Raw genomic sequence first — 18,201 nt, forward strand, 5'->3', positions numbered from 1 at the left:
TGGATTATAGGGCGCATTAAAGGAGTCATATTATTTTTTTTTTTCTAAATGTAAAACACTTCCTTGTTGTCTACATAACGTAATGGTGGGTCTTTGGTCAAAATATTGCATAGATTATGTTTTACAGATCATCTTCAAGCCGCTTTCTGACCGTCTCTTCAGGGCGGTCTTATTTACGTGGCTCACCTTCGGCAGCGTCTTCTCCCCGTCATCTTTGTTGTAGAGGTGTAGCGTGCAATGACGGGAGTGGAAGAAGTGTCAAAAGATGGAGCTAACTTTTTTAATGACACTTTACTTGAATCAATAACGGAGCAGCATCTCCTCATCCGTGGCTCACCAGTGCAAAATACAACGCCGGAAATGTGTACTGTGAAAATACGTCCGACTGGAACCCTCTAATAACTAAAGCTCTTTGGGTGGTTAATGTAAACTCACTACAACGGTATGTTTTAGCGCTTTCATGGCGAGTTTACTGACAGATATGAGTAAGAACTACTTTATATTAGAAATGGCAACAATGGAGGATGAATGTCCCATAACAAGAAGATAGACAATAATAAAAAGCTTATCGAAAATTTTCAGGATTTGTGCAGATCCCAAATACAGATCAGCAGGTACCAGAAGGTAAGAAAAGTTGCTTTTGCATAGTATTGCGAAACAAAATGCCAAATATGTCTTACATTATACACAATCCAATCCACTTTATTTATATAGCACATTTAAACATCAATAACGTTTCCAAAGTGCTGTACAGCCATGTTAAAAACAATATTATGCTCCACCAATGACTGAATAAAACAAAAAATAAATAAAAATAAAACCTATAATAATACTCGTGTGTTGAAGCACAGTACAATCCATCAAGCAGTGCGGCTTCATAGCTTACCAAAGTTGTGCTGAAACATTTTGATGGATTTTTGAGTGCCGTGTGCAATGTGCTATATTTTCAATGGAATATTTTAAAATGTTGGTGTTCTTTACTTGAGTCATATTGCAGTTTACATGTATCTTTTATGTGTGACAGCCATCTGCTGCTCACACTTATCATTACATCATGTACCAAATAAAATAGCTTGAATGTCGGTAAGCACAACCAAACTGATTCCGTACATTAGGTGCACCCGGTGATAAGGCGCACTGTGGAGTTTTAAGAAAATGAAAGGATTTTACGGGAACATACGATGACTGCTACTTTTGTTGACATTGAATCAGTAAACTTTGCTAGCATGTTCCCCTCAGAGTCTCCAATATCCCCGGGAAAAGTCCCTAGATATGTCGCTAGTAGCTGTTTACAAAAAAAGAGGTGATATTAAAGTTTGTTGCAGCAATACCAACAAATAACCTTAGTTTTATCCAAAGTTCCGTGAAACAAATGTGTGCCTTAACCCGGAAGTGATTAATCTTTATTTATATTGGATAAGGTGATAATTTAAATGTTATTAATCACATGCGTTAACGCTAACAGCCCTATCAAATATATTATATCATAGTTGTAGCTAAGATAGGCGCCAGCGACCCCACAAGGGAATAAGTGGTAGGAAATGGCTGGATGGATGGAGTTTCAATATAGAGGCAACTTCCACTCTACTGGTACTTTAGACTTAGACTTCCTTTTTATTGTCATTCAAATTTGAACTTTACAGTACAGATAAGAATGACATTTTGTTGCATTAGCTCATTGTAGTGCAGGATAAAAAATCAATAAGCTGCAGATATAAATAAATAAATTACTGTACAGATAAATATATTGCACTTTTGCATATGCATCCAGGTTTATGGATGTATGTTATATGACAAATGAAGGCCCAGGGGCCACATGCGGCCCATTAAGCTTTTCAATCTGGCCCGCTGGACATTTCCGAATTTTTTCTTTTAGATCTTTATGATGGAAACTGTCGCTGCCATTATGATGTGCAGTGATGTTTTCTAATGACCGTAAGTCTTGAACTATACAAAGTATTTCAAAGGTTGGAATCGGTTCTTTTGCATAATCCCACCAAATCACCAATCACCAAAATGATTCCCGAATGCGGCCACCGCTGCTGCTCACTTCTCCCCTCACTTCCCAGGGGGTGGTGCAAGGGTGTAGGTCAAATGCAGAAGGTAATTTCACCACACCTAGTGTGTGTGTGACTATCAGTGGTACTTTAACTTTAATATACTAGTTACTATGTTAATCTTTAATATACTAGTTAGTATGTTAATCTAGTTAGTTACTATGGTATTTTAATTAGTTAATATAGTAATCTAATTAGCTCAGACAAGGCACCAAGCAGTGTGGATGTGGAGCGTTTCCACAGAGTCTTTCCAGACCTGGCAAGCCTAAGATGCGGGTGTCAGGGACAGACGCAGAAGGAAATTTTTACAACAAAGTTCTTTTTTTTTTAACTTTCGCGTTCATATTTTCTTGTGTTTGTTGTATTTTTGTTGCATTTCGCTTGATTGTAAAATATGTCAATCGAGAGGGGGTGTGACGTTCATATGTCAATATTCAGTGTTTTATCGGTCATAGTTAATATTGTAAACATCCACATTCTTTATTTTCACGTACATTCTGGGTGTCTCATTCAGTAAAAAAAGTTGAAATTCCATTCCAAGGCGGTCTGTTATAACGTTTTTAGCACCCAATCAAACATTGTGAGGTTTTTGTATTAGTGTTCCTAAAAAGATATACCGGTCCCCCCAGACACATTTCTTTCTCTAAATTTGGCCCCCGAGTCAAAATAATTGAGGGAAGAAGCTGTTATAGAACCTGGAGGTTCTGCTACGGAGGCTGCAGAACCTCTTTCTAGAGTCCAGCAGTGAAAACAGTCCTTGGTGGGAGTGGGAGGAGTCTCTGCAGATTTTCTGAGCCCTGGTCAGGTAGCGGCTTTTTGCGAGCTCCTGGATAGGAGGAAGAGAATATTTAACAATATTATTTTTTCAACCCTGTTGAAAAGTGCGAGGCGAGATGTTGTTTTTGTTACTCGTTGGCTTATCTGGCGTACGGTACTTCTAAACACTTATTGCTGCAAATCCAGTACTGGTAATTTGGGCCTGTGGCAGTCCACTTGCATTGAGGCTAAGTTGAGGCACTGACTTGGTGTGAAATCCCCTAAAGTCGACTCTCTTATCAAGTCGTAGTAAACTGTGTTGTTAGTACAAAGTGTCCGCTTAAGTCAACGTTAAACATGGTCAATTGAGTTTGTCAATTTAGATTTTAAGACACCAAGCAGTCATTTTTTGGATGAAATATGGGTCTGTTTATAGTGCGTATTTAGTGTAGTATTGCAGTATTACCGACAAAAGCCACATACTGTAGCTCTGGTGTAAAAACAGTTCTTGTTCGATGCATCAAAATAAAAGCCTGGCAGTATCAACCTGGATGTGACAAATCACACTCATTTAATAGGATTTTAAGAATGTCAGCCACAGAAAAAAACATTTGAAAACTTTGTCATTGTAGGCAATGCTTAGAATGAGTTTAGTACATCACCTTTGCTAGATTATTAGTAATAAATATTGCATGTAGGAGGAGGTTGTAAAATCCTTATCACTAAGGTTTTTAAAATTGCTGGCAAAAGTAAATGCGCAAGCAATGGCAAGTTACCATTTTTTTCTCCATTTTGCTCTTGTTTTTGTTTATATTTTTTATAATGATGTCAAAAATAATAATAAATGGATGCACCTTGAATATCACTGCTTCTATAACATTGCTCAAAAAATGTTTATTATGTCTTTTTATTCATATACTTTTTCAAATGTTCTTGTAGTCAGACCATATTTTTGGTATATTAGAGGGAATTTTCCCAAACATGTTTGAACTGTCATCTGCAGTCTTCTTCAGAAGGGTCACCTGACCACTGTGAAGTGTTGCCTAGCAGCTGTTCTTATAGGCGTGGCCAATCAGGTAGACCTGTCAAGCTACTCGGGTGCCCTTGATGGTTAATGGAGGAGGGAGTCCCAGGTATACTCCCTCATCCTGATTGATGGTTTCCTTAGGCCGCTTCCTTAGTTGGATTGCCTCCTTAATCCATCGTTTGAATGTTAACTTTGTGTGCCGATGATTTTGCCGTTGTCCTGGTCCATTATGTGGGCATTTATTTTGCAATGATCTGATATGGCTATGGTGAGATGGCGACTTGTCCAGGGTGTACCCCGCCTACCGCGTGAATGCAGCTGAGATAGGCTCCAGCGACCCTAAAAGAGACAAGCATTAGAAAATGGATGGATGGATGATCTGATATGGCTGATTTTAAGATTTCCTGTTAGGATTCTTGTTTTAGGCTTCTTGTAAACCTTCCAGTTCTCTCTTTTTCACGTTCTTCCTGATGCTCTTTATTCCTTGTGTTGAATGTCCTCCCTGTATCAATCAATCAATATTTACTTATATAGCCGTAAATCACTAGTGTCTCAAAGGGCTACACAAACCACAACGACATCCTCGGTAGGCCCACATAAGGGCAAGGAAAACTCACACCCAGTGGGACGTCGGTGACAATGATGATCCAGTGGGATCAATTAATCAATCAATGTTTACTTGTATAGCCCTAAATCGCAAGTGTCTCAAAGGGCTGCACAAGCCACAACGACATCCTCATCCCTGAGAGTCCAGTCCATAGTGTTTCTCCGATGTAGGATTTTTTTGGTATGATTTACAATGTCATTCGTAAATGACATTGCATTTCTCGTCTTGTTCTATTTTGTCTTTTGGATGTACAAGTAACGGTCTTGTTTTTGTGTAAGGTTTAACTGTTGTGTTTATTTTGTGATTTTTCATGATTCATGATGGTTCAGTTATTCCCCTAATTAGACGTGACGTATGTAAGAACCTGCGCTTACACTCTGTGAGAAGGAGAAACAAGAAAGAGTGGGAAGAGCCTGTAGTATAATGCCCACAGCTAAAAACAACTGCGTGAGAATGTATACTCGAATATTACAATATAATCATTTTCTATATCGCACAGAGACAAACCCGCGATATATCGCCCAGCCCTGGTAGCATGTATAACCAAGGTGTATTAAGGAGAGATGTCCAATATTATCGGCCGATAAATGCTTTAAAATGTAATATCGGAAATTATCGGTATCGGTTTCAAAAAGTAAAATTTATGACTTTTTAAAACGCCGCTGTATGGAGTGGTACATGGACGTAGGGAGAAGTTCAGAGGGCCAATAAACCTTAAAGGTACTGCCTTTGCGTCCCAGCCCAATCACATAATATCTACGGCCTTTCACATAAACAAGTGAATGCAAGACATACTTGGTCAACAGACATACAGGTCACACTGTGGGTGGACGTATAAAAAACTATAACACTGTTACAAATATGCGCCACATTGTGAACCTATACCAAACAAGAATGACAAACACATTTCGGGAGAACATCCGCACCGTAACACAACATAAAAACAACAAAACAAATACTCAGAATCCCTTGCAGCACTAACTCTTCCGGAACACTACAATATACACCCCCCTGCTACCCCACCCACCTCATGCGCTCTCAGGGAGAGCATGTCCCAAATTCCAAGCTGTTGTTTTGAGGCATGTTAAAAAAAAAAAAAATTGCACTTAGTGACTTCAATAATAAATATGGCAGTGCCATGTTGGCATTTTTTTTTTCCATAACTTGAATTGATTTATTTTGGAAAACCTTGTTTCATTGTTTAATGGATCACAACAAAATTAGACATAATAATGTGTTCATTCCACGACTGTATATATCGGTAATTAAGAGTTGGACAGTATCAGAATATCAGCAAAAAAAGCCATTATCGGACATCTCTACCCCTAATGTATGGTAAGGTTATGAGCTTTTTGTTCAAGCAGCGAGGGTAGGGAGGCCACACCTATAAAAACAGTTACTAAGGACCACATCACAGTGGTCAGGTGACCCTTCTGAAGAAGACTGCAGATGACAGTCCAAAAATGTCCGGTAAAGAGTCCATCTAACATACCGAAAATATGGTCTGATGACAAGAATTCTTGAAAAAGTGTTGTTTCAAACGTAAACCCTAGCAGTAAAATGGGAAAGTCATCAATTTAAGTGTTTAATGTTTGAATTTTTTTTTTTTCTTTGGTCGTTTCAGCCAACTCTGATGCTCTGAAAGCCATGGTGCACGAAACCAGCATCGATTCTGATGGGTAAGTGTTGTTTTCACCCTGTCGTGAGCGAGTATGACCACCAGATGGCAGTACCACACTGCCTGTAAGTCAGAAGAGACATAATCAGGCCCTGCTCTTTCGGGCCTCCCAGGATTGGCACAGATTTTATTGAGAGCATGCAGACGAAGGGGGAGTCCTCATGTTTGGAGGCTGACCTCATTTCTCATCTCCCAAAACATCCTGGCTAAATCCCGATTTTTTTTCCCTTCCGCAGTGCACCCGTCACCCCCACCTCCCCCTACTCGCCCTCGCCGCCCATGACCCCAGTGTCGCCGGTGTCGCCGCCGGAGGCCGCCAAGCACACCTGCAACCACCTGCACACCATCGGCGGCGTCGGTGGCCACAAGAACATCTGCACGCGCTGCAGTCAGAAGAAGTGGCCGCTCATGAGCAAGCCCGCCGCCGCCATCCGCAAGGCGGAGCAACGGCGCAGACACTCGGGGGAAGTCACCGTGTTGTCCGTGGGCAGGTAGGTGTCTGGAAATCCAGATTTCCATTACTCCACACCAGAACAACAAACCCTTGGAAGTCTCGATCTTGTTTGTCCCGTGTAGGTTCCGTGTGACAAAGTGCGAAAAACCAGCCAGGGAACGGCGGACGCTGCTGATAGCGGACTCTAATGGCAGCGTGCCTTCGGAGGAGGTGGCGTCCAACAGCCGGACGGTGTCTGAGAGCCAGGAGGTTGGTGTCCTGGAAATGTTTTTTTTTTTTACTTCTCAAATGAACATCAACCACATCAGAACATCACAAAGGTTGGCATGTTCTGATGTGGCCTTGTGGTTAGAGCAGGGGTGTCAAACTAGTTTTAGATCGGGGACCACATGGAGAAAATATACTCCCAAGTGGGTCGGATTGGTAAAATCCCTGCACGATAACTTAAAAATAAAGATAACTTCAGATTGTTTTCTTTTTTTAAAAATGAAACAAGCACGTTCTGAAAATGTTCAAATCATAATATTTTTTGTTACACTTAGTATTCTATCTTTATTTGTCGTTATTTATATTTTCTGAATAAATGATGTGATAATGTTCATCAGTCAACTCATTGGAGTTCATTTTCAATCTATCAAGCTTTGAAAAAAAAAAAAGATCAAATTACAGAATGTTATTTACCATATTTTACAGACTACAAGTCGCAGTTTTTTCAAAGTTTGGCCATTTTCAATCCATCAAGATTAAAAAAAAAAGATCATATTACAAAAGGTTATTTATCGTACTTTTCGCACTATAAGTCGCAGTTTTTTTCATAGTTTGGCCGGGGGTGCGACATATACTCCGGAGCGACTTACGTGTGAAATTATTAACACATTCCCGTAAAATATCAAATATTATTTATCTCATTTGCGGAAGAGACGAAGAAAATGTCAGCAATCGTCACACACACATCAACCAATAAGAATTCGGCGGGGGAGGGTCATGGCAGAAGTGCATTGTGGGCCATGGAATGCTAACTGCAATATGCTACGTGCTACTGCCATAGCTATTAAAATGGATCATTTCATCGTTGGCGGTAACTTATAAAAACTGAGAAGGGCTGAACAAAAATGGCACCGAAAAGGAAATCATGTACTGCAGATTACAAGCTGGACGTAGTGAAATATACAGCAGAAAACGACAAGAGGAAGCGGCGCATACCTTTGGAGTTGGCAGAGTTGTTTAGAAGCGACATCGAGGAAGAAGATTTCATGGGATTTATCGATTAGAAGTGACAGATTGTTTGGTAAACGTATAGCATGTTCTATATGTTATAGGTATTTGAATGACTCTTACCATAATGTTAGGTTAACATACCAGGCACCTTCTCAGTTGGTTATTTATGCCTCATATAACGTACACTTATTCAGCCTGTTGTTCACTATTCTTTATTTATTTTAAATTGCCTTTCAAATGTCTATTCTTGGTGTTGGATTTTATCAAATAAATTTCTCCAAAAAATGCGACTTATACTCACGTGCGACTTATATGTTTTTTTCCTTCTTTATTATGCATTTTCGGCCGGTGCGACGTATACTCCCGATCGACTTATACTCCGAAAAATACGGTATATTGTTGGCTCATTTTCCTTGACTGGTGCACTAACGTGGTTTATTTTAATTTTTGTTTACATATATAGCATCATCTACAAAGGTACATAGAATTGCTATTGCGACATCTAGTGGACACATTTAGAACAGCAGTTTCTTTCATTCAAAATGTTGACTTATTTTTATACCTGGCAAACTCATCTCGCCAGTTAAACCTGTTCACGGGCCTTACATTTGACACCCCTGAGTTAGAGTGCCCGCCCTGAGATCGGTTGGTCGCGAGTTCAAACCCGGGCCGAGTCATACCAAAGACTATAAAAATGGGTCCCATTACCTCCCTGCTTGGCACTCAGCATCAAGGGTTGGAATTGGGGGATAAATACACCAAAATGATTCCCGAGCGTGGCCACCGCTGCTGCTCACTGCTCCCCTCACCTCCAAGGGGATGGGTCAAATGCAGAGGGTAGTGCAGTCTACACATATCTTTTATGTGTTTGACTGCCATCTACTGGTCACACTTATCACACCATGGACCAAATAAAATTGCTTCAAGGTCGGTAAGCAAAACCAGAATTATTCCATACATTAGGTGCACTGTGGAGTTTTGAGAGGAAAAAAAGGATTTTAAGTGCGCCTTATAGTCATCATCAAATAACTCTTGGTAGCAGCTTGCAAACTATTTTTCCTGTTCAGCAATAAATTAAAGTGCTTCCCACAGGACTGCAATCTATTTGATATGCAATCTAAATGATTCCTGAGCGCGGCCACCGCTGCTGCTCACTGCTCCCCTCACCTTCCAGGGGGTGGATCAGGGGGATGGGTCAAATGCAGAGGGTAATTTTACTGATAGTCACTGTGAGACTATCAGTGCTACTTGAACTTTAAGGTGACATTGAAAATGAAGACTTCTATAATAGAACGGGGAAACGTTTTTTCTGGGATAAATCAGGAGCTTCTCGGCCATTGGTGAATTGTCAAGTGTGTCCCAACACGTCGATCCTTAAAGGCCTACTGAAATGTGATTTTCTTATTCAAACGGGGATAGCAGGTCCATTCTATGTGTCATACTTGATCATTTCGCGATATTGCCATATTTTTGCTGAAAGGATTTAGCAGAGAACATCCACGATAAATTTGCAACTTTTGGTCGCTAACAGAAAAGCCCTGCCTTTACCGGAAGTCGCAGACGATGACGTCACATGTTTGAGGGCTCCTCACATCCACATTGTTTTTAATGGGAGCCTCCAACAAAAAGCTATTCGGACCGAGAAAATGACAATTTCCCCATTAATTTGAGCGAGGATGAAAGATTTGTGTTTGAGGATATTGATAGCGACGTACTAGAAAAAAAAAAAGCGATTGCATTGGGACGGATTCAGATGTTTTTAGACACATTTACTAGGATAATTCTGGGAAATCCCTTACCTTTCTATTGTGTTGCTAGTGTTTTAGTGAGTTTAACAGTACCTGATAGTCGGAGGTGTGTGTCCACGGGTCTCTTGACGCCAATGACTCAGGGAAGTCGACGGCAGCTTTATGGATTGCGCAAGCTCAGCTGATCTCCGGTAAGAAGCGACTTTTTACCACAATTTTCTCACCGAAACCTGCTGGTTGACAATTGGTCGGGATACATGTCCGCTGTGATCCATAGTACAGTTTCACCTCAGGGAATTTCAAACAAGGAATCAGCGTGTATTTGTGTGGCTAAAGGCTAAAGCTTCCCAACTCCATCTTTCTACTGTGACTTCTCCAATATTAATTGAACAAATTTCAAAAGATTCAGCAACACAGATCTCCAAAATACTGTGTAATTATGCGGTTAAAGCAGACGACTTTTAGCTGTGTGTGTGTGTGCAGCGCTTATATTCATAGCAGCCTGTGACATCACACGTACACGTCATCATTACGCAACGTTTTCAACAAGAAACTCCCGGGAAATTTAAAATTGCAATTTAGTAAACTAAAAAGGCCGTATTTGCATGTGTTGCAATGTTAATATTTCATCATTGATATATAAACTATCAGACTGCGTGGTGGGTAGTAGTGGGTTTCAGTAGGCCTTTAAACTGCCTGCCTAAAAGTGTCCTTTTAATCAGTTCTCTGACTCTTCTTTTGTGTTCCCTCAGGAGAACAGCATGGACGTGGAGAAATGATAAGTCCAGGTGTACGCCATTCCTCAAAAAGACAAAATCATCTGCATAGTTTTTAAAAAGCGGAGTAATACGGCGGGCAGATGGGATTCGAAACCCCACTTTCACTTGGGGCCACACTGACGCAGCCACACGGGTCACTTATTACCCGGCTAGGTAGGAGAAGTTCTTCAATTATTTCATTCCTCCCGAAAGACGTGCAGAGGGTTTCGCATCGCTCGGTCCGGCGGTGTGACATGACATCATACATATTTCCGGGAGGAGCGTGTGGCAGCTGGATGAAATAGGACTTCTTGAACCGGTACAGCCAGTCTGTGTCCAAAACAAACAAACCAAGTAGGAACAACCTACGGGGCCAGGAAAGCTGTGTGGAGCCTTGGCAGGTGTAATTGTAAGAAATAAAGCATCATCCTGTGCAGCAGCTAGGAGGAATATATAAATTAGTGCATAATGTATAATGGCTTCTTTGTGCCACTGAGACATTTAAAAACCTTACATTTTATTGGTTCAACTTGGTTTTTCTACAGCATGTTAGGAAAGCACTTGTTTTTATTCGGCCTACTAATATTAAAATATGATGATGCTGTGAAGGGACAACATTATGGGGTGCGTTCACACTTGCCATGTTTGGTTCATTTCAAAAGAACTCTGGTGCTTTTTGTCTCTGCTGGTACGGTTCGTTTGGTGGAGCGCAAAAGCGTTCATCCGAACAAGCGGACCGGGACTCTGGTGCAGTTTAAATGATTCAGAATGATGGTAAAAAAAAAAAAAAGAAGCACTTTAAAGGTGTATTTTGAAAGCTTTTTGTGAAACATAAGCTGGTAAATATTGTGTTACAAGAAACAACTGCAGAAGGCTTTGCTTTATGTGTGTGTGTGTGTGTGTGTGTGTGTGTGTGTTGTATTTCTACCCTTCTTGAGGCATCAACAAGAAAAAATACCTTCCGTATGAGGACCGGTGAACAAGTTAGGACATAAATCATGGTCCAAATATGGAAAAACCATTGCATCTAATAGAGAATGTCTCATTTTGCGCCCCATTTGTGGTAAAATCGATCAAAATGAGGGTGGTCCCAAAAAGGAGGGATTTTTCAAATTGACTGTGTCGGGTTTAAAAGTGCTCCCCCCCTGGTCAACATATGAAATAACAAGTGTCTGTAAAAATGTGAAGTCCTCCTCCTATGGGCAACATAAGTAAAAACAAATGTGTGTAAGATATTAAAAAAGTAATAAATAAATATGTATATAGAGACATACTGTAATAACTAAGTAAATGAAAATTTAAAATCAATTGGTTTTTAATTTTCATTATTATTATTTCTATATTAGTGAAGTGAATTATTTATATAGCGCTTTTCTCTAGTGACTCAAAGCGCTTTACACAGTGAAACCCAATATCTAAGTTACATTTAAGCCAGTGTGGGTGGCACTGGGAGCAGGTGGGTAAAGTGTCTTGCCCAACGACACAACAGCAGTGACTAGGATGGCAGAAGCGGGGATCGAACCTGGAACCCTCAAGTTGCTGACACGGGCACTCTACCAACCTAGCTATACCCCCCCACGATATATTATCATTTCAATATTATTATTATTATCATGATTCACACAAAAAAAAAAATAAAAAAAACTAACTAAAAGCTTACCTTTTTTAATTGTGCATAGTATGTACATATTATTAATGTTGTAATTATAAATCTTTATATATCTAGAAAGGGTGGTGCTAAAGAGGTAGGCATTTTTCTCAGGTCTCAAAATACAAGTGTGTGTGTGTGTGTGTGTGTGTGTGTGTCTCAACCCTGCACAGCGCTCCTTTAAAAAGTATGTTTTAAAAACTCTTGGTGAAATCTAAGCTGGTGAATATAGCAAAATATAAAACAAAATCAACCCATTGTTGTTTAAAATATTTGAGTGACATCAGGAAAGCAACTTAATCAAGCTTTAAACTGATGTCCTTGCCTTTAATTGCGTGACAAAAATACCGGCGTACACCGAAGTGCGCACTAAGCCCCCTCTCTGTACAATTCCGAACCCAAAAGTGTGAACGCAACCTTTTGAGTGTTGGAAACAGCCAAGTTCTGTTCGCACTTCTTTTTCAGGCGGGGGGCTGGGGGGAGGGGGGCTTCGGTTTTGTCTGTTGAAAAAAAAATGAGCGGCTGAGCTCCGTGGAAACCAAAGCCAAGAGTGTTGACATCCGTCTACCTCTTCTCGCCTTCCTGCGGGGTCATTTCACCTTTTTCATTGTGCCACCTTTGTTTTGGATTAATTGCATATATTTGTACTTGTTTTATTGATTGCTGTGTTTTTATTTAATGACAAAAAAATAAAGATGTATACATATCAGAGCTCACAGAACTGTTTGTTGGGGAATATTGGGATCTCCGTGCAGTGCAGTGTTTTTCAACTTTATTTGAGCCAAGGCACATTGTTTACATTGAAAAAATCCGAAGGCACGTCACCAGCAGAAAACATTAAAAAAATGAAACTCAACAGCCGATATTGACAGTAAAAAGTCGTTCTCGCAATTGTTTGATATGAATTCAAACCATAACCAACCATGCTTCACTATGACTCTTGTCTCAAAGTAGGTGTACTGTCACATCACACCGTGACTTATTTGGAGGGTTTGGTGTTTTCCTGTGTAGTGTTTGGCGCTCCTATTTTGGTGTCTTTTCCTGTTTTCTTGGAAGTTCCCTGTAACAGTTCCATGCTTTCCTTTGAGCGCTATTCCCTGCACCTGCTTTGCTTTAGCAATTAAGACTAAGTTGTGCAGACACTATCCTTCTCTGTGGGAACAGTGTTGACTGTATTCTCATGTACGGATGTATTTTGTGGATGCCATCTCTCCCGTCCAAAGGCAAAATCCAGTAACTCAATTTTGGTCAAAACTAAGCTGATAATATTTTTGGAGTTCCTAGGTGATATGCTTTACATTAGAGTATGCGATATTGTAATTTGTTCCGTAAGTAAGCTGTTACGCGCATGGCAGGACCTAGCAACTACCACATAACCGCGTAGATACAACAGAAAAACCTAGTATCTCAAGGGACCAATCGGAGCTTCTTTGTCAGTCGCCTTATTGTCTTTAATGAGACATTTGCACCAATGGGGGCCGACGGTCAACCTGATTATGTGATATTATGGCACAAGGGGATATTTGGAAGATTGGCCCAGGACGTTGCAAGCACCTTCATTAAATGTATTGTTCTTGATTCTTCCCCTTGCATACTCTTTTGGGCAGATAACTGTGGAGGTCAAAATAAAAACTGGATGCTGTACACGGCTCTTGCCCAATGTGCAAACGCAGAATGGGGCCCACCCGAGATTGTGATAAAATATCTGGAGAAAGGGCACACGTTCATGAGAGCAGATTCAATCCATGGCTCAATTGCCAAGAAAATGAAAGCTCAAGAAAACATCTATACGTTTGATGACTTTTTAGATCTTTGTAAGACAGCATCAAGATAGATTGGTTTTCCTTTGTTTTCTCAAAATCAGCTAGACGTAAGTTACTAGGTTTTGCCTTTGAACGGGAGATCTCCACTCCACACACTGTAAGTCTTTGCTGTCGTCCAGCATTCTGTTTTTGTTTACTTTGCAGACAGTTCAGTTTTTTTCGTTTTACATAGCCTTCCCTATGCTTCAATGCCTTTTCTTAGCTGTAAGTCTTTGCTGTCGTCCAGCATTCTGTTTTTGTTTACTATGCAGTTTCAGTTTCGTTTTGCATAGCCTTCCCTAAGCTTCAATGCCTTTTCTTAGCGGCACTCGCCTTTTTTATTTATTTTGTCTGCATATTGTGATCACGGCAAACCTTAGTCATCGTTACCGACATTTACAAAGCATTTGGCTACCTGCTGCCACCTACTGATATGGAAGAGTATTACACGGTAACTGTGCTGAGCTCTAGATCAGGGGTCGGGAACCTTTTTGGCTGAGAGAGCCATGAAAGCCAAATACTTTAAAATGTATTTCCGTGAGAGCCATATAATATTTTTTTTAACACTGACTACAACTAAATGCGTGCATTTTTAAGTAGGACCAACATTTTTAGAGTATAATAAGTCTCTGATTCTTTTTAATAACGTTGTTATTCTGAAGCTAACCAAAAATAAATAAAATACGTCTTACCATCATTGCAACTTCTTGAACAGGTGCGGTAGAAAACTGATATTTTGAACATTATTTTTAACACCGGAATTATTAATTACTTATCCTGTTAAGTAATGTCAGCTAAGATTTATCTGAGAGCCAGATGCAGTCATCAAAAGAGCCACAACTGGCTCTAGAGCCATAGGTTCCTTACCCCTGCTCTATACAGTACAGACACTCAACAATGGCACATTATTTGCGGATTATAATTACTGGTTTGCATAAAATATTTTTAACCCAATTAGGTGAAATTACATAATCTTTCACAGCACACCAGACTGTATTTCATGGCACAGTGCTTGAAAAACACTGGTGTTGTGGAAATTGAATGCGGCCACGCACTACCATTTAGCAAATGTCACATACCAATAATGTTTTATTGTATACGAATGAGTAAAAAAAGGCCTCAGCAGAAGTAAGCGTTAGAGAGCAGACAAAGAACATGTAGCGCCGTGTCGATGTGGTTCAAGCGCACAAGGAGACGCCATCTCGCCCGCGGCGCTGAGCTTCCCTCTGGCCAAACACAGGAGGTCAGGGCTGGGCGGGCGTGGCTGCAAATATTGACTCCTGTTGCACACACATGACTGTTTACTTCAGCTCTTCCCAAAGAAAAAAAAAAATCTAGACAAAATCTAATCTCATCGTGCACCATTACGCAGGTTTGGGCACCGGTGCACATTTGGAGGGGGTGGCAGTAGGGAAGCCTGGTCAATGTTTAACGCCGAAACACTGCGACCTTCTGGACCAATCAACTGCAGTACACCACTACATGCAGGCGCCGCTTACATGGGTGTAATGTTTAACTCTCAGGGTCTGTTTGCAGGGAGAGGTTGAACATTTCATGAGGTATCAGGTCTGGGATTCGGTTTGCTCGGATCAGATGAACCGGGAAATAAATTCGGAAGTTTGTACTTTTCTGACCATTCTTCCTCAGAGAATGCTCCGCAATTACTGTAAGCTCCCCTAAAAGCTGGGGACAACACAGACATGTCAGGCTATTTGCTGCTGTCCGCGGTCACTGATTAAGAATGTCTGCGGCGGTGAAACATTGACGGCCGGATGCCGAATGCAAATGTAAGGAAGCGGAGCGGCGCCACAAATAAACACGACTACGCAACAAAATGCATTCGGCCTTAAAAATGTGCCGCTTCTGTCTGCTGGGAGTTGAGGCGCCAGAGCCCGGAGGTGCTCATTAGCGGCCACCTAGGCGGTGATGCCAGTCGTTTGGGAAGTCTGGGGGGAGTCAACAAACATTTGTGGGAGCTGGCGAAGGAAACACATCCCTTGGATTTGGATCATACAGTTGTTGAAGTCAAGTCCCAGTTCACTCTGTCCTCCTTATTACTAAAAATGGCCCCCAGATCAAAGGGTTCATTTCAAGGAAAGAAGGTTGTCCACATTAAATGTTAACTTCCTTACAAAGCAACTTTTGCGTACCAGTAGAAAGCAAAATGAGAAAATTGTGCTTTGTCATGCCCTTCGAAAATCCTAACGAAGGCCTAAAGATTCTGTCCACTACGCAAAAGAAAACGCTGATTCAACGCTAAGGTTTCACTGGACGACCGGAGTGTTGACACACTTGCCTCGCACACCAGGACTCGTCCTTTGTAAACGTGTTTTCTTCTGAATGCAGTCCCACGGGCATCCCTTACTCACAGTCCTCCCCGGCCGTGGCGGCTTCGAGGGCGGCGAGGGCCTCGGCCACCATCGAGTCCATGACACTTTGCACCTCGTCCTCGCTCTTTGTCACGCAGATGCCGCTTTCCACGGTGGACACGTCTGCCGCCTTGCATTTGCGCTCGTACTTGGTGTCGCCTGACGACAGGCTGGCGGTGCTGGTTTGGATGTCCACGGACAAGACGCTGCCCTCGTCCCCCGTGTCGCACGGGTACTCCGGTGTCCCCCCTACACCTTCGTCCACCTCGTCCGCCGACAGGCTTCCACCCGCATTGACGCTGTCCCAATGTCTCAATTCGCCAAAGACCTTATGATTGTACACCGGTACCTGACTGTGGCGCGTGTCCCGGATCACCCATTGCGGCCCCAGAGCGTCCGGCTGGATGATGTAGAGGGCCCCCTCTGCAGGGGGGGCGCTGGCCAGCGCGGGCGGAGGCGCAGCATGCAGCCTGTGGTTGACGTGGTTGTTGTCCACCTCGAGTCTGAGGCTGCTGTCACTGGAGATGCTGTAGGCCAGGTTGTGGAAGCCCTCCTTGTCTTCTATCTGCGAGCGGCGGCCGCCAATGTCCCCGCCTGAGAGGCTGTGTGTGCGGTAGAGGGAGTCCGTCTTACTCACATCCGCCGCCACAGAGGGGTCGGACATGTAACTGGGAACGACAGGAAGAGCACAATTATGGATTTGGTATATTGGCTCTCAGCATGTTGGAAAAAAAAAACAATACTACATACTTCAGCTAACATGTCCAGGATTTGTTCAGATGGACCAGCACATGTTGACCTACATTGCTTTGAGCATTCTTAAAGTACAAAATCTACATCAAACGTTTTTCACCTCCAGAAAACCAACAATAATGACCAACATTGGAATAAAGTAGTGTAGTAGGCCTAGGTATTCATCAACAACACAGTATATGTTTGTGGGGCGGTATAGCTCGGTTGGTAAAGTGGCCGTGCCAGCAACTTGAGGGTTGCAGGTTTGATTCCCGCTTGTGCCATCCTAGTTACTGCCGTTGTGTCCTTGGGCAAGACACTTTACCCACCTGCTCCCAGTGCCACCCACACTGGTTTAAATGTAACTTAGATATTGGGTGTCACTATGTAAAGCGCTTTGAGTCACTTGAGAAAAGCGCTATATAAATATAATTCACTTCACTTCACACTTATTAAACATTGACAGTAACGGTTTGAACTCTAACACTGTTTCAATAAAGGAAAATAAGTGAAGTAAATTATATTTATATAGCGCTTTTCTCTAGTGACTCAAAGCATTTTACATAGTGAAACCCAATATCTAAGTTACATCTAAACCAATGTGGGTGGCATTGGGAGCAGCTGGGTGAAGTGTCTTGCCCAAGGATGACGCCATGGACTAGGGTGGCAGAAGCGGAGAATGAACCTGGAATGCTCAAATTGCTGGCACAGCCACTCTACCAACTGAGCTATACCGCCCCAAAATGAGCTGCATAATAGGAAATCAAATAGTGTATGTCCTTCGCTATGTGGTAGGTTCCTGCGGACATTATCTCCTTCTGTTGACTATTTTTTGTTGATGTGGAAATGGAAGACGCCAGGCTCAATTGGGTCGGTGCATTTTGTGGGAGTGGCATCAACCGGAGGTATTGACATGCAGAGTTATATACCCTCGCCGAGCAGAGGAGTAGCGGCTTGGGTAACGTTAGCTGTGGTGCGAGTGGTAATACGAGAGAAAGAAAGTGCCAATGTGGTAACAAATGAAGGAAGAAGAATTCATTACCGAGAAAAACAGCTCAGGGTGTGTCGTCTGGCTTCAAGCGGGAAGATGTTGAACAGACAACCGTAATATGTCAAGTATGCTGCAAAAGCATTGCTACTAAAAGTATCAGCACTACTAATTTGTAGCATCATTTGAAAAAGCAAGAATGAAGAGTGCAAAATAAAACACTAATCACTAAAGGGATTCTTTGGCGAGCTACCACGTGGAGCCCATGTACCACTGTTTGAGAACCACTGGTCTAGGTTATTTTGAAGGGGAACTCCACTATTTGGGGGGAAATTTCACAATCATTGTGAAAGACATGA

General features: G+C 41.8%; 2 protein-coding genes across 3 annotated transcripts in view; one reads left to right on the forward strand and one right to left on the reverse strand.

The window, feature by feature from the left end:
• Positions 1-12,662, forward strand: part of LOC133560810 (RELT-like protein 1) — a 57,005-nt gene extending 44,343 nt beyond the window's left edge. Inside the window, exons 4-7 of the mRNA XM_061913756.1 lie at positions 6,072-6,126; positions 6,362-6,616; positions 6,702-6,828; positions 10,298-12,662. Coding sequence (XP_061769740.1) covers positions 6,072-6,126; positions 6,362-6,616; positions 6,702-6,828; positions 10,298-10,324 — 464 coding nt within the window. The 3' untranslated portion in view covers positions 10,325-12,662. The remainder of the gene's footprint in view (positions 1-6,071; positions 6,127-6,361; positions 6,617-6,701; positions 6,829-10,297) is intronic.
• The window catches only part of zgc:194930 (uncharacterized protein LOC557813 homolog), a 46,376-nt gene continuing 40,767 nt past the window's right edge, over positions 12,593-18,201 (reverse strand). For both annotated transcript variants that reach the window (XM_061913759.1, XM_061913760.1), the window contains exon 4: positions 12,593-16,790. In XM_061913759.1, the coding sequence (XP_061769743.1) occupies positions 16,115-16,790 (676 nt within the window). In that variant the 3' untranslated portion in view covers positions 12,593-16,114. The remainder of the gene's footprint in view (positions 16,791-18,201) is intronic.

The sequence above is a fragment of the Nerophis ophidion genome, linkage group LG10 (assembly GCF_033978795.1).
Source record: "Nerophis ophidion isolate RoL-2023_Sa linkage group LG10, RoL_Noph_v1.0, whole genome shotgun sequence".
NCBI lineage: Eukaryota > Metazoa > Chordata > Actinopteri > Syngnathiformes > Syngnathidae > Nerophis > Nerophis ophidion.